Raw genomic sequence first — 25,080 nt, 5'->3', positions numbered from 1 at the left:
TGGAACAGCTCAGCGTGAGAGCGTGAGAGACGTGAGAGACAGCTCAGCGTGAGAGACTGAGCGTGGTGGGAACAGCTCAGCGTGAGTGAATTGGAACAGCTCAGCGTGAGAGACTCAGCATGAGTGAATTGGAACAGCTCAGCGTGAGAGAATTGGAACAGCTCAGCGTGAGAGACTCAGCGTGAGAGACTCAGCGTGAGTGAATTGTAACAGCTCAGCGTGAGAGAATTGGAACAGCTCAGCGTGAGAGACTCAGTGTGAGTGAATTTGAACAGCTCAGCGTGAGAGACTCAGCGTGAGTGAATTGGAACAGCTCAGCGTGAGAGAATTGGAACAGCTCAGCGTGAGAGACTCAGTGTGAGTGAATTGGAACAGCTCAGCGTGAGTGAATTGGAACAGCTCAGCGTGAGAGACTCAGCGTGAGAGAATTGGAACAGCTCAGAGTGAGTGAATTGGAACAGCACAGCGTGAGAGACTCAGCGTGAGTGAATTGGAACAGCTCAGCGTGAGAGACTCAGCGTGAGTGAATTGGAACAGCTCAGCGTGAGTGAATTGGAACAGCTCAGCGTGAGAGACTCAGCGTGAGTGAATTGGAACAGCTCAGCGTGAGAGACTCAGCGTGAGTGAATTGGAACAGCTCAGCGTGAGTGAATTGGAACAGCTCAGCATGAGTGAATTGGAACAGCTCAGCGTGAGAGACTCAGCGTGAGTGAATTGGAACAGCTCAGCGTGAGTGAATTGGAACAGCTCAGCGTGAGAGACTCAGCGTGAGTGAATTGGAACAGCTCAGCCTGGGAGACTCAGCGTGAGAGAATTGGAACAGCTCAGTGTGAGTGAATTGGAACAGCTCAGCGTGAGTGAATTGGAACAGCTCAGCGTGAGAGACTCAGCGTGAGAGAATTGGAACAGCTCAGAGTGAGTGAATTGGAACAGCACAGCGTGAGAGACTCAGCGTGAGTGAATTGGAACAGCTCAGCGTGAGTGAATTGGAACAGCTCAGCGTGAGAGACTCAGCGTGAGTGAATTGGAACAGCTCAGCGTGAGTGAATTGGAACAGCTCAGCGTGAGAGACTCAGCGTGAGTGAATTGGAACAGCTCAGCGTGAGTGAATTGGAACAGCTCAGCGTGAGAGACTCAGCGTGAGAGAATTGGAATAGCTCAGAGTGAGTGAATTGGAACAGCACAGCGTGAGAGACTCAGCGTGAGTGAATTGGAACAGCTCAGCGTGAGTGAATGGAACAGCTCAGCGTGAGTGAATTGGAACAGCTCAGCGTGAGAGACTCAGCGTGAGTGAATTGGAACAGCTCAGCGTGAGTGAATTGGAACAGCTCAGCGTGAGAGACTCAGCGTGAGTGAATTGGAACAGCTCAGCGTGAGAGAATTGGAACAGCTCAGCGTGAGAGACTCAGTGTGAGTGAATTGGAACAGCTCAGCGTGAGTGAATTGGAACAGCTCAGCGTGAGAGACTCAGCGTGAGAGAATTGGAACAGCTCAGAGTGAGTGAATTGGAACAGCACAGCGTGAGAGACTCAGCGTGAGTGAATGGAACAGCTCAGCGTGAGAGACTCAGCGTGAGTGAATTGGAACAGCTCAGCGTGAGTGAATGGAACAGCTCAGCATGAGAGACTCAGCGTGAGTGAATTGGAACAGCTCAGCGTGAGAGACTCAGCGTGAGTGAATTGGAACAGCTCAGCGTGAGTGAATTGGAACAGCTCAGCATGAGTGAATTGGAACAGCTCAGCATGAGAGACTCAGCGTGAGTGAATTGGAACAGCTCAGCGTGAGTGAATTGGAACAGCTCAGCGTGAGAGACTCAGCGTGAGTGAATTGGAACAGCTCAGCCTGGGAGACTCAGCGTGAGAGAATTGGAACAGCTCAGTGTGAGTGAATTGGAACAGCTCAGCGTGAGTGAATTGGAACAGCTCAGCGTGAGAGACTCAGCGTGAGAGAATTGGAACAGCTCAGAGTGAGTGAATTGGAACAGCACAGCGTGAGAGACTCAGCGTGAGTGAATTGGAACAGCTCAGCGTGAGTGAATTGGAACAGCTCAGCGTGAGAGACTCAGCGTGAGTGAATTGGAACAGCTCAGCGTGAGTGAATTGGAACAGCTCAGCGTGAGTGAATTGGAACAGCTCAGCGTGAGAGACTCAGCGTGAGTGAATTGGAACAGCTCAGCGTGAGTGAATTGGAACAGCTCAGCGTGAGAGACTCAGCGTGAGAGAATTGGAACAGCTCAGAGTGAGTGAATTGGAACAGCACAGCGTGAGAGACTCAGCGTGAGTGAATTGGAACAGCTCAGCGTGAGTGAATTGGAACAGCTCAGCGTGAGTGAATTGGAACAGCTCAGCGTGAGAGACTCAGCGTGAGTGAATTGGAACAGCTCAGCGTGAGTGAATTGGAACAGCTCAGCGTGAGAGACTCAGCGTGAGTGAATGGAACAGCTCAGCGTGAGTGAATTGGAACAGCTCAGCGTGGCAGCTTCCTATTCTGCAATTGATTCTTCTACTCCCTCACCCTGAAAGGAAAGGGGATATTTCAACCCCAAAACACGCACTGTAACCCCCCACACACACACACACACACACACACACACACACACACACACACACACACACACACACACACACACACACACACACACACACACACACACACACACAGAGAGAAACCCCAGCAGGGGACATTGATCCCAGCAACCTAAATGTTTAAGGTTGTGCTAAGCAAGGACAGGGTAAGGGGTCTCTGAGAAAACTCTATTGATTATGTGTCAGAGCTGGGAGAATGGAGTTTCAATCAATCACACACACTCACTCACACACACACTCACACTCACACACACACTCATACACTCACTCACTCACTCACATACTCACTCACACATACACACTTTCAAGTCCCTCGGATGAGCACCTGATTCCCCTTTTCGTTTCAAGCTGGGGTGAATCGTGTTTATAATATTCCTTTTATGAAGGGACTTCATGACTAGAATAATCATCTCTCCCTCTATCCTGTATTCACCCCCTCTCTTTATCCTGGTCTAGAGGTAACTATTAAACCCCCTCTCTTTCTCCTGGTCTAGAGGTGACTATTAAAGCCCTGAAGGAGAAGATCCGGGACTATGAGCAGTCCCTGAAGAACCAGGCTGAGAACCTGGTCCAGAAGAAACAGGTCCAGCTCCACAATGACTATGCAGAGAATGAGAGGTGAGTTACAGTATCTACTAGGAATATAGAGAGGAGAGTTACAGTATCTACTAGGAATATAGAGAGGAGAGTTACAGTATCTACTAGGAATATAGAGAGGAGAGTTACAGTATCTACTAGGAATATAGAGAGAGAGGAGAGTTACAGTATCTACTAGGAATATAGAGAGGAGAGTTACAGTATCTACTAGGAATATAGAGAGGAGAGTTACAGTATCTACTAGGAATATAGAGAGGAGAGTTACAGTATCTACTAGGAATATAGAGAGGAGAGTTACAGTATCTACTAGGAATATAGAGAGGAGAGTTACAGTATCTACTAGGAATATAGAGAGGAGAGTTACAGTATCTACTAGGAATATAGAGAGGAGAGAAGAGTTACAGTATCTACTAGGAATATAGAGAGGAGAGTTACAGTATCTACTAGGAATATAGAGAGTTACAGCATCTACTAGGAATATAGAGAGGAGAGTTACAGTATCTACTAGGAATATAGAGAGGAGAGTTACAGTATCTACTAGGAATATAGAGAGGAGAGTTACAGCATCTACTAGGAATATAGAGAGGAGAGTTACGGTATCTACTAGGAATATAGAGAGGAGAGTTACAGTATCTACTAGGAATATAGAGAGGAGAGTTACAGTATCTACTAGGAATATAGAGAGGAGAGTTACAGCATCTACTAGGAATATAGAGAGGAGAGGAGAGTTACAGTATCTACTAGGAATATAGAGAGGAGAGTTACAGTATCTACTAGGAATATAGAGAGGAGAGTTACAGCATCTACTAGGAATATAGAGAGGAGAGGAGAGTTACATTATCTACTAGGAATATAGAGAGGAGAGGGAGAGTTACAGTATCTACTAGGAATATAGAGAGGAGAGTTACAGTATCTACCAGGAATATAGAGAGGAGAGGAGGGTTACAGTATCTACTAGGAATATAGAGAGGAGAGTTACAGTATCTACTAGGAATATAGAGAGGAGAGTTACAGTATCTACTAGGAATATAGAGAGGAGAGGAGAGTTACAGTATCTACTAGGAATATAGAGAGGAGAGTTATAGTATCTACTAGGAATATAGAGAGGAGAGTTACAGTATCTACTAGGAATATAGAGAGGAGAGTTATAGTATCTACTAGGAATATAGAGAGGAGAGTTACAGTATCTACTAGGAATATAGAGAGGAGAGTTACAGTATCTACGAGGAATATAGAGAGGAGAGTTATAGTATCTACTAGGAATATAGAGAGGAGAGTTACAGTATCTACTAGGAATATAGAGAGGAGAGTTACAGTATCTACTAGGAATATAGAGAGGAGAGTTATAGTATCTACTAGGAATATAGAGAGGAGAGTTGTAGTATCTACTAGGAATATAGGAATATACTAGCCTGTTCAACCTCTTTCGTATTGTCTGAGATTCCCATAGATTGGAAAGCTGCCGAGGTCATCCCCCTCTAGACCCAAACTGCTACAGACCTTTGTCTATTCTACCCAGCCTTTCTAAGGTCTTCAAAGGCCAAGTTAACAAACAGATTAACAAACATTTCGAATCCCACCTTACCTTCTCCGCTATGCAATCTGGTTTCCGAGCTGGGCATGGGTGCACCTCAGCCACGCTCAAGGTCCTAAACGATATCATAACCGCCATCGATAAGAGACGATACTGTGCAGCCGTATTCATCGACCTGGCCAAGGCTTTTACTCTGTCAATCACCGTATTCTTATCGGCAGACTCAACAGCCTTGGTTTCTCTAATGGCTGCCTCGCCTGGTTGACCAACCACTTCTCTCATAGAGGTCAGTGTGTCAAATCGGAGGGTCTGTTGTCCGGACCTCTGGCAGTGTCTATGGGGTGCCACAGGGTTAAATTCTTGGACCGACTCTCTTCTCTGTATACATCAATGATGTCGCTCTTGCTGCTGGTGAGTCTCTGATCCACCTCTACGCAGACGACACCAATCTGTATACCTCTGGCCCTTCGTTGGACACTGTGTTAACTAACCTCCAGACGAGCTTCAATGCCATACAACTCTCCTTCCGTGGCCTCCAACTGCTCTTAAATGCTAGTAAAACTAAATGCATGCTCTTCAACCGCACCTGCCCGTCCAGCATCACCACTCTGGACGGTTCTGACTTATAATATGTGACCAACTACAGATACCTGGGTGTCTGGTTAGACCGTAAACTCTCCTTCCAGAATCATATTAAACATCTCCAATCCAAAATGAAATCTAGAATCGGCTTCCTATTTCGTAACAAAGCATCCTTCACTCACGGTGCCAAACATACCCTCGTAAAACTGACCATCCTACCAATCCTCAACTTCAGCGATGTCATATACAAAATAACCTCCAACACTTTACTCAGCATACTGGATGCAGTCTATCACAGTGCCATCCTTTTTGTCATCAAAGCCCCATACACTACCCACCATTGTGACCTGTACGCTCTCGTTGGTTGGCCCTCGCTTCATACTCGTCGCCAAACCCACTGGCTCCAGGTCATCTACAAGTCTCTGCTAGGTTAAACCCCGTCTTATCTCAGCTCACTGGTCACCCCCAAAACCAATTCTTCCTTTGGCCGCCTCTCCTTCCAGTTCTCTGCTGCCAATGACTGGAATGAACTGCAAAAATCTCTGAAACTGGAAACACTTATCTCCTCACTAGCTTTAAGCACCAGCTGTCAGAGCAGCTCACAGATCACTGCACCTGTGCATAGCCCATCTGTAAATAGCCCATCCAATCTACCTCATCCCCATACTGTATTTATTTATCTTGCTCCTTTGCACCCCAGTATCTCTACTTGCACATTCATCTTCTGCACGTTATACCTTTCCAGTGTTTAATTGGTACATTGTAACTACTTCACCACCATGGCCTATTTTATCATACCTCTCTTATCTCACCTCATTTGCACATGCTGTATATAGACTTATTTTTCTACTGTATTATTGACTGTATGTTTTGTTTTACTCCATGTGTAACTCTGTGTTGTTGTTTACTCCATGTGTAACTCTGTGTTGTTGTTTATTCCATGTGTAACTCTGTGTTGTTGTTTACTCCATGTGTAACTCTGTGTTGTTGTTTACTCCATGTGTAACTCTGTGTTGTTGTTTACTCCATGTGTAACTCTGTGTTGTTGTTTACTCCATGTGTAACTCTGTGTTGTTGTTTATTCCATGTGTAACTCTGTGTTGTTGTTTACTCCATGTGTAACTCTGTGTTGTTGTTTACTCCATGTGTAACTCTGTGTTGTTGTTTACTCCATGTGTAACTCTGTGTTGTTGTTTACTCCATGTGTAACTCTGTGTTGTTGTTTACTCCATGTGTAACTCTGTGTTGTTGTTTACTCCATGTGTAACTCTGTGTTGTTGTTTATTCCATGTGTGACTCTGTTGTTGTTTACTCCATGTGTAACTCTGTGTTGTTGTTTACTCCATGTGTAACTCTGTGTTGTTGTTTACTCCATGTGTAACTCTGTGTTGTTGTTTACTCCATGTGTAACTCTGTGTTGTTGTTTACTCCATGTGTAACTCTGTGTTGTTGTTTACTCCATGTGTAACTCTGTGTTGTTGTTTACTCCATGTGTAACTCTGTGTTGTTGTTTACTCCATGTGTAACTCTGTGTTGTTGTTTACTCCATGTGTAACTCTGTGTTGTTGTTTACTCCATGTGTAACTCTGTGTTGTTGTGTTGAACTGCTTTGCTTTATCTTGGCCAGGTTGTAATTGTAAATGAGAACTTGTTCAACCTGGTTAAATAAAGGTGACATGAATAAAATAATACATGTTCTCTCTTCTCTGTCTCTTCTTTGAATGATCTATTGGTCAGGAACTATTGAACTATATCGATTGGTGTAGAACGGCCAGGGAACCATGATGACAGCATTTTAATGAGAAATGGTTTGTTGTTTTTAAGGAGAATACAGGCTGAGAAATGGTGGTATAATAGAGAATTGTTACAGTTTCCATGGTTATAGAATTGAACAGAAAGGGAGTTTTGAGGGGGCTGAAGTAACACCATCTCAATGACCCGATGTCTTAATTGCTTTGAATGACTCTCTCTCTGTCTCTCCCCATCCCTCCATCTCTCTCTGTCTCCCCATCCATCCATCTCTCTCTGTCTCTCCATCCCTCCGTCTCTCTCTCTCTCTCCACATCCCTCCATCTCTCTATGTCTCTCCCCATCCCTCCATCTCTCTATGTCTCTCCCCATCCCTCCATCTCTCTCTGTCTCCCCATCCCTCCATCTCTCTCTGTCTCTCCATCCCTCCATCTCTCTCTCTCTCCCCATCCCTCCATCTCTCTCTGTCTCTCCCCATCCCTCCATCTCTCTCTCTCTCCCCATCCCTCCATCTCTCTCTGTCTCTCCCCATCCCTCCATCTCTCTCTGTCTCCCCATCCCTCCATCTCTCTCTCTCTCCCCATCCCTCCATCTCTCTCTGTCTCTCCCCATCCATCCATCTCTCTCCCTCCCCCATCCCTCCATCTCTCTCTGTCTCTCTCCCCATCCATCCATCTCTCTCTCTCTCCCCATCCCTCCATCTCTCTCTCTCCCCCATCCCCCATCTCTCTCCCCATCCCTCCATCTCTCTCTGTCTCTCTCCCCATCCATCCATCTCTCTCTCTCCCCATCCCTCCATCTCTCTCTGTCTCTCCCCATCCCCCCATCTCTCTCCCCATCCATCCATCTCTCTCTCTCTCCCCATCCCTCCATCTCTCTCTCTCTCTCTCCCCATCCCTCCATCTCTCTCTGTCTCTCTCCCCATCCCTCCATCTCTCTCTGTCTCTCTCCCCATCCCTCCATCTCTCCCTGTCTCTCCCCATCCCTCCATCTCTCTCTGTCTCTCTCCCCATCCCTCCATCTCTCTCTGTCTCTCCCCATCCCTCCATCTCTCTCTCTCTCTCCACATCCCTCCATCTCTCTCTGTCTCTCCCCATCCCTCCATCTCTCTCTGTCTCTCCCCATCCCTCCATCTCTCTCTGTCTCTCCCCATCCATCCATCTCTCTCTGTCTCTCCCCATCCCTCCATCTCTCTCTGTCTCTCCCCATCCCTCCATCTCTCTCTGTCTCTCCCCATCCCTCCATCTCTCTCTGTCTCTCCCCCATCCCTCCATCTCTCCCTGTCTCTCCCCATCCATCCATCTCTCTCTGTCTCTCCCCATCCCTCCATCTCTCTCTGTCTCTCCCCATCCCTCCATCTCTCTGTCTCTCCCCATCCCTCCATCTCTCCCTGTCTCTCCCCATCCCTCCATCTCTCCCTGTCTCTCCCCATCCCTCCATCTCTCCCTGTCTCTCCCCATCCCTCCATCTCTCTCTGTCTCTCTCCCCATCCCTCCATCTCTCCCTGTCTCTCCCCATCCATCCATCTCTCTGTCTCTCCCCATCCCTCCATCTCTCCCTGTCTCTCCCATCCCTCCATCTCTCCCTGTCTCTCCCCATCCCTCCATCTCTCTCTGTCTCTCCCCATCCCTCCATCTCTCTCTGTCTCTCCCCATCCCTCCATCTCTCTCTGTCTCTCCCCATCCCTCCATCTCTCTCTGTCTCTCTCCCCATCCCTCCATCTCTCCCTGTCTCTCCCCATCCATCCATCTCTCTCTGTCTCTCCCCATCCCTCCATCTCTCCCTGTCTCTCCCCATCCCTCCATCTCTCTCTGTCTCTCCCCATCCCTCCATCTCTCTCTGTCTCTCCCATCCCTCCATCTCTCTCTGTCTCTCCCCATCCCTCCATCTCTCTCTCTCTCTCTCCCCCTTCCCTCCATCTCTCTGTCTCTCTCCCCATCCCTCCATCTCTCTCTGTCTCTCTCCCCATCCCTCCATCTCTCTATGTCTCTCCCTATCCCTCCATCTCTCTCTCTCTCTCCCCATCCCTCCATCTCTCCCTGTCTCTCCCCATCCATCCATCTCTCTCTCTCTCTCTCCCCATCCCTCCATCTCTCTCTGTCTCTCTCCCCATCCCTCCATCTCTCTATGTCTCTCCCTATCCCTCCATCTCTCTCTCTCTCCCCCATCCATCCATCTCTCCCTGTCTCTCCCCATCCATCCATCTCTCTGTCTCTCCCCATCCCTCCATCTCTCTCTGTCTCTCCCATCCCTCCATCTCTCTCTGTCTCTCCCCATCCATCCATCTCTCTCTCTCTCCCTTCCCTCCATCTCTCTGTCTCTCTCCCCATCCCTCCATCTCTCTCTGTCTCTCTCCCCATCCCTCCATCTCTATGTCTCTCCCTATCCCTCCATCTCTCTCTCTCTCTCCCCATCCCTCCATCTCTCCCTGTCTCTCCCCATCCATCCATCTCTCTCTCTCTCTCTCCCCATCCCTCCATCTCTCTCTGTCTCTCTCCCCATCCCTCCATCTCTCTATGTCTCTCCCTATCCCTCCATCTCTCTCTCTCTCTCCCCATCCATCCATCTCTCCCTGTCTCTCCCCATCCCTCCATCTCTCTCTGTCTCTCCATCCCTCCATCTCTCTCTGTCTCTCCCCATCCCTCCATCTCTCTCTGTCTCTCCATCCCTCCATCTCTCCCTGTCTCTCCCCATCCCTCCATCTCTCTCTCTCTCCCCATCCCTCCATCCATCTCTCTCTCTCCCCCATCCATCCATCTCTCTGTCTCTCCCCATCCCTCCATCTCTCTCTCTCCCCCATCCCTCCATCTCTCTCTGTCTCTCTCCCCATCCATCCATCTCTCTCTCTCCCTATCCCTCCATCTCTCTATGTCTCTCCATCCCTCCATCTCTCTCTGTCTCTCCCCATCCCTCCATCTCTGTCTGTCTCCCCATCCCCCCTCTCTCTGTCTCTCTCTCTCCCCATGCCTCCATCTCTCTGTCTCTCTCTCTCCCCATCCCTCCATCTCTCTCTGTCTCTCTCTTCCCATGCCTCCATCTCTCTCTGTCTCTCTCTCTCCCCATCCCTCCATCTCTCTCTGTCTCTCCCCATCCCCCCATCTCTCTCTGTCTCTCTCTCGTCCCATGCCTCCATCTCTCTCTGTCTCTCTCTCCCCCTCCCTCCATCTCTCTGTCTCTCTCCCCATCCCTCCATCTCTCTCTGTCTCTCTCTCCCCATCCCTCCATCTCTCCCATCTCTCTCTGTCTCTCCCCATCCCTCCATCTCTCCCTGTCTCTCCCCATCCATCCATCTCTCTGTCTCTCCCCATCCCTCCATCTCTCTCTGTCTCTCCATCCCTCCATCTCTCTCTCTCCCCCATCCCGCCATCTCTCTCTCTCTCCCCCATCCCTCCATCTCTCTCTGTCTCTCTCCCCATCCATCCATCTCTCTCTGTCTCTCTCCCCATCCCTCCATCTCTCTCTGTCTCTCTCTCCCCATCCCTCCATCTCTCTCTGTCTCTCCCCATCCCTCCATCTCTCTCTGTCTCTCTCCCCATCCATCCATCTCTCTCTGTCTCTCCCCATCCCTCCATCTCTCTCTGTCTCTCTCCCTCTCCCTCCATCTCTCTCTGTCTCTCCATCCCTCCATCTCTCTCTCTCTCCCCATCCCGCCATCTCTCTCTCTCTCTCCCCATCCCTCCATCTCTCTCTGTCTCTCTCCCCATCCATCCATCTCTCTCCTCTCCCTCCATCTCTCTCTGTCTCTCCCCATCCCTCCATCTCTCTCTGTCTCTCTCCCCATCCATCCATCTCTCTCCCTCTCCCTCCATCTCTCTCTCTCTCCCCATCCCTCCATCTCTCTCTGTCTCTCCCCATCCATCCATCTCTCCCTCTCCCTCCATCTCTCTCTGTCTCTCCCCATCCCTCCATCTCTCTCTGTCTCTCTCCCCATCCATCCATCTCTCTCCCTCTCCCTCCATCTCTCTCTGTCTCTCCCCATCCCTCCATCTCTCTCTGTCTCTCTCCCCATCCCTCCATCTCTCTCTGTCTCTCTCCCCATCCATCCATCCCCATCCATCCATCTCATCTCTCTCTCCCTATCCCTCCATCTCTCTGTCTCTCCATCTCTCTCTGTCTCTCCCCATCCCTCCATCTCTCTCTGTCTCTCTCCCCATCCCTCCATCTCTCTCTCTCTCCCCATCCCTCCATCTCTCTCTGTCTCTCTCCCCATCCATCCATCCCCATCCATCCATCTCTCTCTCTCTCCCCTATCCCTCCATCTCTCTCTGTCTCTCCATCTCTCTCTGTCTCTCCCCATCCCTCCATCTCTCTGTCTCTCTCCCTATCCCTCCATCTCTCTCTGTCTCTCCATCTCTCTGTCTCTTCCCATCCCTCCATCTCTCTCTGTCTCTCTCCCCATCCCTCCATCTCTCTCTGTCTCTCTCCCCATCCATCCATCCCCATCCATCCATCTCTCTCTCTCCTCCCTATCCCTCCATCTCTCTCTGTCTCTCCATCTCTCTCTGTCTCTCCCCATCCCTCCATCTCTCTCTGTCTCTCTCCCCATCCCTCCATCTCTCTGTCTCTCTCCCCATCCATCCATCCCCATCCATCCATCTCTCTCTCTCTCCCCTATCCCTCCATCTCTCTGTCTCTCCATCTCTCTCTGTCTCTCCCCATCCCTCCATCTCTCTCTGTCTCTCCCCATCCCTCCATCTCTCTCTGTCTCTCTCCCCATCCCTCCATCTCTCTCTGTCTCTCTCCCCATCCCTCCATCTCTCTGTCTCTCCCCATCCCTCCATCTCTCTGTCTCTCCCCATCCCTCCATCTCTCTCTGTCTCTCCCCATCCCTCCATCTCTCTCTGTTTCCAGAAAGCTCCAGGAGAGCCAGGACTCCATGTCTCCCAAGCTGGCCCAGGCCTTACAGACAGGTATCTACCAGTCCATTCACTACCTGTCCTGTATCTGTCACACACACACACACACACACACACACACACACACACACACACACACACACACACACACACACACACACACACACACACACACACACACACACCGTTGGCCTGACTAATAGCTGTTGTTTCTTGGCTGTTTTCAGCTCTTGAAACAACTCAGGCAGAGCTCTTTGATCTGAAGACCAAGTATGACGAGGACTGCACAGCCAAGTGAGTTTCAGGGTGTGGTTGGGTGTGGTTGGGTGTGTGTGTGTGTGTGTGTGTGTGTGTGTGTGTGTGTGTGTGTGTGTGTGTGTGTGTGTGTGTGTGTGTGTGTGTGTGTGTGTGTGTGTGTGTGTGTGTGTGTTGTGTGTGGTTGGGTGTGTGTGTGTGTGTGTGGTTGGGTGTGTGTGTGTGGTTGGGTGTGTGTGTGTGTGTGTGGTTGGGTGTGTGTGTGTGGTTGGGGGTGTGTGTGTGGTTGGGTGTGTGTGGTTGGTGTGTGGTTGGGTGTGTGTGTGGTTGGGGGTGGTTGGGTGTGTGTGTGGTTGGGTGTGTGTGTGTGGTTGTGTGTGTGTGTGTGGTTGGGGGTGTGTGTGTGGTTGGGTGTGTGTGTGTGTGTGTGTGTGTGGTTGGGTGTGTGTGTGGTTGGGTGTGTGTGTGTGGTTGGGGGTGTGTGTGGTTGGGTGTGTGTGTGGGTTGGTGTGTGGTTGGGTGTGTGTGTGTGGTTGGTTGGGGGTGGTTGGGTGTGTGTGTGTAGTTGGGTGTGGTTGGGTGTGTCGGTGTGCTTGGGTGTGGTTGGGTTAGGTTGGTTAGGTTGTGTGTGTGTGTGTGTGTGTGTGTGTGTGTGTGTGTGTGTGTGTGTGTGTGTGTGTGTGTGTGTGTGTGTGTGTGTGTGTGTGTGTGTGTGTGTGTGTGTGTGTGTGTGTGTGTGTGTGTGTGTTCTTCACTGTAATCCTTAGGCATAGTGTGGTCTCATGGTGCTCCTTGTGTGTGTGTGAACATTTCTCTCCATCCCATCACTTGCTGCTGTAATTATTTCCAGTCACTTCATCTCTCCCTCTGAGGTCACCAAGCGATTAGGAATCTCCAGAGGAAAGTCCCAGAGTTGGCCCTTCTCCTGCTGCTCAATGACAGCCTCGAAATCCAGGCTTTAGCAATACACTGTAAATACTGAGAGATTACATAGCATTTTATAAATAAATCCCTTCCTGTTCTGGACACTCCCTTCCTGTTCTGGACACTATCCTTCCTGTTCTGGACACTCCCTTCCTGTTCTGGACACTCTCTTCCTGTTCTGGACACTCCCTTCCTGTTCTGGACACTCCCTTCCTGTTCTGGACACTCCCTTCCTGTTCTGGACACTCTCTTCCTGTTCTGGACACTCTCTTCCTGTTCTGGACACTCTCTTCCTGTTCTGGACACTCCCTTCCTGTTCTGGACACTCTCTTCCTGTTCTGGACACTCCCTTCCTGTTCTGGACACTCCCTTCCTGTTCTGGACACTCTCTTCCTGTTCTGGACACTCTCTTCTTGTTCTGGACACTCTCTTCCTGTTCTGGACACTCTCTTCCTGTTCTGGACACTCCCTTCCTGTTCTGGACACTCTCTTCCTGTTCTGGACACTCTCTTCTTGTTCTGGACACTCTCTTCCTGTTCTGGACACTCTCTTCCTGTTCTGGACACTCTCTTCCTGTTCTGGACACTCTCTTCCTGTTCTGGACACTCCCTTCCTGTTCTGGACACTCTCTTCCTGTTCTGGACACTCCCTTCCTGTTCTGGACACTCCCTTCCTGTTCTGGACACTCTCTTCCTGTTCTGGACACTCTCTTCTTGTTCTGGACACTCTCTTCCTGTTCTGGACACTCTCTTCCTGTTCTGGACACTCTCTTCTTGTTCTGGACACTCTCTTCCTGTTCTGGACACTCTCTTCCTGTTCTGGACACTCCCTTCCTGTTCTGGACACTCTCTTCCTGTTCTGGACACTCCCTTCCTGTTCTGGACACTCTCTTCCTGTTCTGGACACTCCCTTCCTGTTCTGGACACTCCCTTCCTGTTCTGGACACTCCCTTATTGTTCTGGACACTCCCTTCCTGTTCTGGACACTCCCTAACCGTGATATATTGGCCATCTACCACACCCCTCAGGCCTTATTGCTTAATTAGAACCTCCCAAAAATGCTCATTCGAAAATAATTGCAATGTATATATTTACGCCCTTATGTTGTTGTTGTTGTCTTCTGTTGGAATCGCCGGTCCGTCTGCTGGAGAGTTCAGTTCATCAGAGAGTCTCTGGTTAACTTCCCCAGAAGTAACCATGTCCTTCGTGGTTGTAACTCTGGATAGTGTCTGCTGTAATGGGTACGTCAGGCGTGCAGATGGTCGGTCGTTGCATAGAATAGATGCTTCCGCGCGGTCGTCGGTATTCTCGTCCTAGACTTACGTAATTTCCTGCTGCGGACGAGTAATTATACGTCTAGGATTTGCTCTTATTCTGTGGTGAGCGATAGTCTCAGAGTTTAATGATTTCCAGGCGTTTAGTCAAAACTACAGCTGTATGTTCTCTATGGCTGTCACGCCCTGACCTGAGTATTCTTTGTTTTCTTTATATATTTTGGTTGGGTCAGGGTGTGACGAGGGTGGTATGTGTGTTTAGTCTCATCTAGGGTTTTTTTTACTGTCTAGGGGTTTTGTAGATTTATGGGGTTGTTTCCGTCTAGGTGTTTATGTAGGTCTATGGTTGCCTAGGTGTTTATCGTTGTCTCTGATTGGGAACCATATTTAGGCAGCCATCTTTTTGGGGTATTTTGTGGGTTCTTGTCTATGTCTAGTTGCCTGTGTTTGCACTTTTCTTATATAGCGGTCACGTTCGTCTTAGTCGTTTTGTTGTTTTTAGTTTTACGTGTTCGTCGTGTTCTTCATTTAATAAAGAAGAATGTATTCACACCACGCTACGCTTTGGTCCCCACGACGATCGTGACAATGGCCTATAGAACTGTATTCATTCCAACAAGAGGATTCCATCCCGGCGTTCTGACTTAATGTACATTTTTATAGGAAGTGGGTTTTATACTCTGTGGGGAAAAGGGGGCGGTTCTATGACACCTGATGTCACGGGGGGCACTGACGAGTTCAAACTTTACATCTTAACAAGTATCTCGTTTAGAAGGCCAACTTCCCCATTGCATCTTCTCACAAATAGTTTCATATTTACTCCTTCATTTTATCCAACATCTAGATGTAAACCCGACAGCTGGGACACTTTTCAGAGATTTGACTCATGTGTGTTTCCGGTCTTTCATGTGAAATGAAACACACGCGTCATGAGTGTCCACGGATCATTACCACATCCTCAAAAATAGAAATAATATAATATAATAATATATGCCATTTAGCAGACGCTTTTATCCAAAGCGACTTACAGTCATGTGTGCATACATTCTACCGTTTAATTATTCAAACTTTTGATTGTTCAAGTGTCTCTCTGTTTTCCACAGTTTTACATTCCAATCTCGAAACACTACAGAGCATAGGGGCAGAGTATTTTATGACCATCATAAAACAGCCGACTTCCCTCTACAGAGAGAGAGAGAGCACTGTAGAGAGGACCCACTGTAACCTGATCCCTCAGATCATCACAGGAGAGTTATGACAGTTATTTCAGGCTGTGTGTATTAGATGTGTGTGGTAGATGTGTGTGTATTAGATGTTGTAATGATCACCGTCCTGTGGGCCCCCTTAGTAACACTTGATCCTCTACTTCCTCCTCCTCAGGGCCGATGAGATTGAAATGGTGATGACCGATCTAGAGAGAGCCAATCAGGTTAGTCTCCACCCCTTTAGGGCCTTGGTCATTATTTGATATTATAAACTGGGTGGTTCGATCCCTGAATGTTGATTGGCTGACAGCTGAGGTATATCAGACCGTATACCCCGGGTGTGACAAAGCATTTATTTTGTCGGGAGCTTCATGAAATGGGTTTCCATGGTCGAGCACACAAGCCTAAGATCACCATCCTCAAATGCCAAGCGTCGGAGGCTGGAGTGGTGTAAAGCTCGCCGCCATTGGTATCTGGAGCAGTGGAAATGTGTTCTCTGGAGTGATGAATCACGCTTCACCATCTGGCAATCCGACGGACGAATCTGAGTTAGGCAGATGCCTGGAGAACTCTACCTGCCTGAATGCATAGTGTAAAGTTTGGTGGATGAGGAATAATGGTCTGGGGCTGTTTTTCATGGTTCGGGCCCCTTAGTTCCAGTGAAGGGAAATCATAACGCTACAGCATACAATGACATTCTGCACGATTCTGTGCTTCCAACTTTGTGGCAACAGTTTGGGGAAGGCCCTTTCCTGTTTCAGCATGACAAAAATGGTTTGTCGAGATCGGTGTGGAAGAACCTGACTGGCCTGCACAGATCCCTGACCTCAACCCCATCGAACACCTTTGGGATGAATTGGAACGCAGACTGTGAGCCTGAAGGCCTAATCTCCCAACATTAGTGCCTGACCTCACTAATGCTCTTGTGGCTGAATGGAAGCAAGTCCCCGCAGCAATGTTACAACATCTAGTGGAAAACCTTCCCAGAAGAGTGGAGGCTGTTATAGCAGCAATGTTCCAACATCTAGTGGAAAGCCTTCCCAGAAGAGTGGAGGCTGTTATAGCAGCAAAGGGGGGGGGGGGCAACTCAATATTAATGCGCATGATTTTGGAATGAGATGTTCAACAAGCAGGTGTCCACATACTTTTGGTCATGTAGTGTAGGTGGCCAATATAGCAGGGCTAAGGGCTGTATCCAGGCACTCCGTGTTGCGTCGTGCATTATAACAACCCTTAACCGTGGTATATTGGCCATACACCACACCCCCTCTGGCCTGATTGATTAAATGTAATTGTGATATATTTCTGTGTGTTCAGTTAATACTAGCCCCTGGGTTATTACTAGCCCCTGGGTTATTACTAGCCCCTGGGTTAATACTAGCCCCTGGGTTATTACTAGCCCATGGGTTAATACTAGCCCATGGGTTATTACTAGCCCCTGGGTTATTACTAGCCCCTGGGTTATTACTAGCCCCTGGGTTATTACTAGCCCCTGGGTTATTACTAGCCCTTGGGTTAATACTAGCCCCTGGGTTAATACTAGCCCCTGGGTTAATACTAGTCCCTGGGTTATTACTAGCCCCTGGGTTAATACTAGCCCCTGGGTTAATACTAGCCCCTGGGTTATTACTAGCCCCTGGGTTATTACTAGCCCCTGGGTTAATACTAGCCCCTGGGTTATTACTAGCCCCTGGGTTAATACTAGCCCCTGGGTTAATACTAGCCCCTGGGTTATTACTAGCCCCCCTGGGTTATTACTAGCCCCTGGGTTATTACTAGCCCCTGGGTTATTACTAGCCCCTGGGTTATTACTAGCCCCTGGGTTGTTGCTGGCCCCTGGGTTATTACTAGCCTCCCCTGGGTTGTTACTAGCCTCCCCTGGGTTGTTGCTGGCCCCTGGGTAATTACTGCCCCCCCTGGGTTATTACTAGCCTCCCCTGGGTTGTTATTGATCTCCCCTGGGTTATTACTAGCCTCCCCTGGGTTGTTACTAGCCTCCCCTGGGTTGTTGCTAGCCTCCCCTGGGTTGTTACTAGCCTCACCTGGGTTGTTGCTAGCCTCCCCTTGGTTATTACTAGCCTCCCCTGGGTTGTTATTGATCTCCCCTGGGTTGTTGCTAGCCCCTGGGTTATTACTAGCCCCTGGGTTATTACTAGCCCCTGGGTTATTACTAGCCCCTGGGTTATTACTAGCCCCTGGGTTATTACTAGCCCCTGGGTTATTACTAGCCCCTGGGTTAATACTAGCCCCTGGGTTAATACTAGCCCCTGGGTTATTACTAGCCCCCCTGGGTTAATACTAGCCCCTGGGTTATTACTAGCCCCCCTGGGTTATTACTAGCCCCTGGGTTATTACTAGCCCCTGGGTTAATACTAGCCCCTGGGTTATTACTAGCCCCCCTGGGTTATTACTAGCCCCTGGGTTATTACTAGCCCCTGGGTTATTACTAGCCCCTGGGTTGTTGCTGGCCCCTGGGTTATTACTAGCCTCCCCTGGGTTGTTGCTAGCCTCCCTGGGTTGTTACTAGCCTCACCTGGGTTGTTGCTAGCCTCCCCTGGGTTGTTGCTAGCCTCCCCTGGGTTATTACTAGCCTCCCCTGGGTTATTACTAGCCTCCCCTGGGTTGTTATTGATCTCCCCTGGGTTGTTGCTGGCCCCTGGGTTATTACTAGCCCCTGGGTTATTACTAGCCCCTGGGTTAATACTAGCCCCTGGGTTATTACTAGCCCCCCTGGGTTATTACTAGCCCCTGGGTTATTACTAGCCCCTGGGTTAATACTAGCCCCTGGGTAATTACTGCCCCCCCTGGGTTATTACTAGCCTCCCCTGGGTTATTACTAGCCTCCCCTGGGTTGTTACTAGCCTCCCCTGGGTTGTTGCTAGCCTCCCCTGGGTTGTTACTAGCCTCACCTGGGTTGTTGCTAGCCTCCCCTGGGTTATTACTAGCCTCCCCTGGGTTGTTATTGATCTCCCCTGGGTTGTTGCTGGCCCCTGGGTTATTACTAGCCCCCATTGTTATTACTAGCCCCTGGGTTGTTGCTAGCCTCCCCTGGGTTATTACTAGCCTCCCCTGGGTTGTTACTAGCCTCCCCTGGGTTGTTATTGATCTCCCCTGGGTTGTTATTGATCTCCCCTGGGTTATTACTAGCCTCCCCTGGGTTGTTATTGATCTCCCCTGGGTTGTTATTGATCTCCCCTGGGTTGTTACTAGCCTCCCCTGGGTTGTTACTAGCCTCCCCTGGGTTGTTGCTAGCCTCCCCTGGGTTGTTACTAGCCTCACCTGGGTTGTTGCTAGCCTCCCCTGGGTTGTTACTAGCCTCCCCTGGGTTATTACTAGCCTCCCCTGGGTTTTTGCTAGCCTCCCCTGGGTTATTACTAGCCTCCCCTGGGTTATTACTAGCCTCCCCTGGGTTGTTGCTAGCCTCCCCTGGGTTATTACTAGCTTCCCCTGGGTTATTACTAGCCTCCCCTGGGTAATTACTGGCCCCTGGGTTATTACTGGCCCCTGAGTTATTACTAGCCTCCCCTGGGTTATTACTAGCCCCCGCTGGGTTATTGCTAGCCTCCCCTGGGTTGTTGCTAGCCCCCACTGGGTTATTACTAGCCCCCACTGGGTTATTACTAGCCCCCACTGGGTTGTTGCTAGCCCCCACTGGGTTGTTGCTAGCCCCCACTGGGTTATTGCTAGCCCCCACTGGGTTGTTGCTAGCCCCCACTGGGTTATTACTAGCCTCCCCTGGGTTGTTACTAGCCCCCACTGGGTTGTTGCTAGCCCCCACTGGGTTGTTACTGGCCCCCACTGGGTTGTTACTGGCCTCCACTGGGTTGTTGCTAGCCCCCACTGGGTTATTACTAGCCCCCACTGGGTTATTACTAGCCCCCACTGGGTTATTACTAGCCCCCACTGGGTTGTTGCTAGCCCCCACTGGGTTGTTGCTAGCCCCCACTGGGTTGTTGCTAGCCCCCACTGGGTTATTACTTGCCTCCCCTGGGTTGTTGCTAGCCTCCCCTGGGTTGTTGCTAGCCCCCACTGGGTTGTTGCTAGCCTCCACTGGGTTATTACTAGCCTCCACTGGGTTATTACTAGCCTCCCCTGGGTTGTTGCTAGCCTCCCCTGGGTTGTTGCTAGCCCCCACTGGGTGGTTTCTAGCCCCCACTGGGTTGTTGCTAGCCCCCACTGGGTTGTTGCTAGCCCCCACTGGGTTGTTGCTAGCCCCCACTGGGTTGTTGCTAGCCCCCACTGGGTTGTTGCTAGCCCCCACTGGGTTATTGCTAGCCCCCACTGGGTTGTTGCTAGCCCCCACTGGGTTGTTGCTAGCCCCCACTGGGTATTTGCTAGCCCCCACTGGGTTGTTGCTAGCCCCCACTGGGTTATTACTAGCCCCCACAGGGTTATTACTAGCCCCCTCTGGGTTATTACTAGCCCCCACTGGGTTATTACTAGCCCCCACTGGGTTATTACTAGCCCCCACTGGGTTAATACTAGCCTCCCCTGGGTTATTACTAGCCCCCACTGGGTTGTTGCTAGCCCCCACTGGGTTGTTGCTAGCCCCCACTGGGTTGTTGCTAGCCCCCTCTGGGTTATTACTAGCCCCCACTGGGTTATTACTAGCCCCCACTGGGTTAATACTAGCCTCCCCTGGGTTATTACTAGCCTCCCCTGGGTTATTACTAGCCTCCCCTGGGTTGTTGCTAGCCCGTTACCTTCCTGAAAGGAAGTAAGTACTAACAGCTAGAAGTCGACCACAAGATCCTTCTCAAGAGCCTCCGAGTGGACACTATAGTGTGTTAGCATGTTGAATATTGGTTTAAATGAATCACTAACACTCAATCATCCATAAGACCCCAAATAAGGAAGGAACTACCACTGGGAGGAACGTTAGGAGTTAGAAATATGAATCCAACGCCCCCTCTACCCCCTCGGCTCAGAGACCCCCTGTAGCCGAAAACACCCAACTCTGTTCATGATAATAGATATTTAGGGGGGACTGTGGGGATGTCACTGATGTTAACATTCATTATTGAGATGACCTGGGGATGACCTGGGGAGGGATCGCTAGCCACATAATGCTAATGTTAGCCTTGAGCTCAGCTTTCACATTTCAACAACACCCGCATGGCACACACACACACCATGTTGTTCTGCGTCCAGTAATACCTCAGAGGATGACATCATGCCTTTCAGTTATCTTACACACACACACACACACACACACACACACACACACACACACACACACACACACACACACACGTTTAATATGTCCTGTGTAGACAGGAAACATCAAAACGGGGGAAACCAGTAAACATGATGTTCTCTCCATGGAGATTGCAGTCACCTCAGCTTGTAGTTCTGCCAGTTATAGTCAGTACTCTGCAGTCTGTCTCAGTACGGTCGCTCTGGTCTCAGTCCAGTACAACTTTGGCTGTGTTAAGACAGACAGCTCACCTCTCTCTCTCCTCTCTGCCTCTCTCTCTCTCTCTCTCTCTCTCTCTCTGCCTCTCTCTCTCTTCCTCTCTCTCTCTGCCTCTCTCTCTCTGCCTCTCTCTCTCTCTCTCTCTCTCTCTCTCTCTGCCTCGCTCTCTGCCTCTGCCTCTCTCTCTGCCTCTCTCTCTGCCTCTCTCTCTCTGCCTCTCCCTCTCTCTCTCTGCCTCTCTCTCTCTCTCTCTCTCTCTCTCTCTCTCTCTCTCTCTCTCTCTCTCTCTCTCTCTCTCTCTGCCTCTCTCTCTCTCTGCCTCTCTCTCTGCCTCTCTCTCTCTCTCTCTCTGCCTCTCGCTCTCTCTCTCTCTCTGCCTCTCTCTCTGCCTCTCTCTCTCTTTCTGCCTCTCCCTCTCTCTCTGCCTCTCCCTCTCTCTCTGCCTCTCTCTCTCTCTAAATCTCTCTCTCTCTCTGCCTCTCTCTCTGCCTCTCTCTCTCGCTCTCTCTGCCTCTCTCTCGCTCTCTCTGCTCTGCCTCTCTCTCTGCCTCTCTCTCTCTCTGCCTCTCTCTCTCTCTCTCTCTGCCTCTCTCTCTCTGCCTCTCTCTCTCTGCCTCTCTATCTCTCTGCCTCTCTCTCTCTCTCTCTGCCTCTCTCTCTCTCTGCCTCTCTCTCTCCTCTCTGCCTCTCTCTCTCTGCCTCTCTCTCTCTCTCTGCCTCTCTATCTCTGCCTCTCTCTCTCTCTCTCTGTCTTTCTCTCTCTCTCTGCCTCTCTATCTCTCTGCCTCTCTCTCTCTCTGCCTCTCTCTCTCTCTCTCTCTCTCTCTCTCTCTCTCTGTCTCTCTCTCTGTCTCTCTCTCTCTCTCTCTCTCTGCTTCTCTCTCTCCCTCTCTCTGCCTCTCTCTCCCTCTCTCTACCTCTCTCTCTCTCTCTCTCTCTCTCTCTGTCTTTCTCTCTCTCTCTGCCTCTCTATCTCTCTGCCTCTCTCTCTCTCTCTGCCTCTCTCTCTCTCTCTGCCTCTCTCTCTCTGTCTCTCTCTCTCTGCCTCTCTCTGCCTCTCTCTCTCTCTCTCTGCCTCTCTCTCACTTTGTCTCTCTCTCTGTCTCTCTCCCTCTCTCTGCCTCTCTCTCTCCTCTCTCCTGCCTCTCTCTCTCACTTTGTCTCTCTCTCTCTGCCTCTCTCTCTCCCTCTCTCTGCCTCTCTCTCCCCCTCTCTCTACCTCTCTCTCTCTCTCTCTCTCTCTCTCTCTCTCTCTCTCTCTCTCTCTCTGTCTTTCTCTCTCTCTGCCTCTCTATCTCTCTCTGCCTCTCTCTCTGCCTCTCTCTCTCTCCTCTCTCTCTCTCTGTCTCTCTCTCTCTCTCTCTGCCTCTCTCTCTCCCTCTCTCTGCCTCTCTCTCTCACTTTGTCTCTCTCTCTCTGTCTCTCTCCCTCTCTCTGCCTCTCTCTCTCCCTCTCTCTGCCTCTCTCTCTCACTTTGTCTCTCTCTGCCTCTCTCTCTCTCTGCCTCTCTGCCTCTCTCTCTCACTTTGTCTCTCTCTCTGCCTCTCTCTCTCTCTGCCTCTCTCTCTCCCTCTCTCTGCCTCTCTCTCCCTCTCTCTGCCTCTCTCTCTCTGCCTCTCTCTCTCTCTGCCTCTCTCTCCCCTCTCTCTGCCTCTCTCTCTCTCTCTCTCTCTGCCTCTCTCTCTCCCTCTCTCTGCATCTCTCTCTCACTTTGTCTCTCAGAGGGCGGAGGCAGCACAGAGGGAGGCGGACACTCTGAGGGAGCAGCTGACCTCTTCTAACCAATCCCTGCAGCTGACCACACAGATCCAGACCACCCCAGAAATGGTACACTGTCCTATAGTGATTGGTTGGTTGATTGATGTATGTATTGACCTATGAGCAGGCTATCGTGATTGGTTGGTTGGCTGATTTTCTCCCCTTGCGTCTCTAGTTGACCTATAGGACCAGGCTGTTCTGATTGGTAGATTACTGTATTGATGTATGTGTTGACCTATAGGACCAGACTGTTCTGATTGGTATATTGATGTATGTGTTGACCTATAGGACCAGGCTGTTCTGATTGGTAGATTGATGTATGTGTTGACCTATAGGACCAGGCTGTTCTGATTGGTAGATTGATGTATGTGTTGACCTATAGGACCAGACTGTTCTGATTGGTAGATTGATGTATGTGTTGACCTATAGGACCAGACTGTTCTGATTGGTAGATTACTGTATTGATGTATGTGTTGACCTATAGGACCAGGCTGTTCTGATTGGTAGATTGATGTATGTGTTGACCTATAGGACCAGGCTGTTCTGATTGGTAGATTGATGTATGTGTTGACCTATAGGACCAGGCTGTTCTGATTGGTAGATTGATGTATGTGTTGACCTATAGGACCAGGCTGTTCTGATTGGTAGATTACTGTATTGATGTATGTGTTGACCTATAGGACCAGACTGTTCTGATTGGTAGATTACTGTATTGATGTATGTGTTGACCTATAGGACCAGGCTGTTCTGATTGGTATATTGATGTATGTGTTGACCTATAGGACCAGGCTGTTCTGATTGGTAGATTGATGTATGTGTTGACCTATAGGACCAGGCTGTTCTGATTGGTAGATTGATGTATGTGTTGACCTATAGGACCAGGCTGTTCTGATTGGTAGATTGATGTATGTGTTGACCTATAGGACCAGGCTGTTCTGATTGGTAGATTGATGTATGTGTTGACCTATAGGACCAGGCTGTTCTGATTGGTAGATTGATGTATGTGTTGACCTATAGGACCAGACTGTTCTGATTGGTAGATTGATGTATGTGTTGACCTATAGGACCAGACTGTTCTGATTGGTATATTGATGTATGTGTTGACCTATAGGACCAGGCTGTTCTGATTGGTAGATTGATGTATGTGTTGACCTATAGGACCAGACTGTTCTGATTGGTATATTGATGTATGTGTTGACCTATAGGACCAGACTGTTCTGATTGGTAGATTGATGTATGTGTTGACCAATAGGACCAGGCTGTTCTGATTGGTAGATTGATGTATGTGTTGATCTATAGGACCAGGCTGTTCTGATTGGTAGATTGATGTATGTGTTGACCAATAGGACCAGGCGGTGGAGGCCCTGTCCCGCTCCAGTCTGGAGGCAGAGCTGGGGGCCAAGGACAGGGAGATGGTTCAGCTGGTGGAAGATGTTCAGAGACTGCAGGCCAGCCTGTCTGAACTCAGAGAGAGTTCCAGCACACAGATCACACAGCTGCAACTACAGCTCAGCACCAAGACGGCCAGCCTCAAGGTAGGCTATATACACACACACACACACACACACACACACACACACACACACACACACACACACACACACACACACACACACACACACCTGCTCACACACCTGCTCACACACCTGCTCACAACCTCACACGTGTATGTAAAAGTTGATTGTCATTATACTCTCATTCATTTAATCTCCTCCCCTCCCTCTCTCTGCTCTCATCCCCTCTCCTCCCCTCCCTCTCTCTGCTCTCATCCCCTCTCCTCCCCTCCCTCTCTCTGCTCTCATCCCCTCTCCTCCCCTCCCTCTCTCTGCTCTCATCCCCTCTCCTCCCCTCCCTCTCTCTGCTCTCATCCCCTCTCCTCCCCTCCCTCTCTCTGCTCTCATCCCCTCTCCTCCCCTCCCTCTCTCTGCTCTCATCCCCTCTCCTGCCCTCCCTCTCTCTGCTCTCATCCCCTCTCCTCCCCTCCCTCTCTCTGCTCTCATCCCCTCTCCTCCCCTCCCTCTCTCTGCTCTCATCCCCTCTCCTGCCCTCCCTCTCTCTGCTCTCATCCCCTCTCCTGCCCTCCCTCTCTCTGCTCTCATCCCCTCTCCTCCCTCCCTCTCTCTGCTCTCATCCCCTCTCCTCCCCTCCCTCTCTCTGCTCTCATCCCCTCTCCTCCCCTCCCTCTCTCTGCTCTCATCCCTTTCCTCCCCTCCCTCTCTCTGCTCTCATCCCCTCTCCTCCCCTCCCTCTCTCTGCTCTCATCCCCTCTCCTGCCCTCCCTCTCTCTGCTCTCATCCCCTCTCCTCCCTCCCTCTCTCTGCTCTCATCCCCTCTCCTCCCTCCCTC

At 50.0% G+C, this 25,080-nt stretch overlaps 1 protein-coding gene across 1 annotated transcript in view; it reads left to right on the top strand.

The window, feature by feature from the left end:
- The window catches only part of LOC127906145 (homeobox protein cut-like 1), a 133,372-nt gene that overhangs the window by 76,600 nt on the left and 31,692 nt on the right, over nt 1-25,080 (top strand). The window contains 6 exon segments of the mRNA XM_052519889.1: nt 3,080-3,203; nt 11,899-11,957; nt 12,131-12,197; nt 15,736-15,784; nt 22,699-22,803; nt 24,081-24,269. Coding sequence (XP_052375849.1) covers nt 3,080-3,203; nt 11,899-11,957; nt 12,131-12,197; nt 15,736-15,784; nt 22,699-22,803; nt 24,081-24,269 — 593 coding nt within the window.

The sequence above is a fragment of the Oncorhynchus keta genome, chromosome 1 (assembly GCF_023373465.1).
Source record: "Oncorhynchus keta strain PuntledgeMale-10-30-2019 chromosome 1, Oket_V2, whole genome shotgun sequence".
NCBI lineage: Eukaryota > Metazoa > Chordata > Actinopteri > Salmoniformes > Salmonidae > Oncorhynchus > Oncorhynchus keta.
The sequence above is the reverse complement of the archived record's forward strand: the minus strand, read 5'-3'. Positions and strand labels throughout refer to the sequence as shown.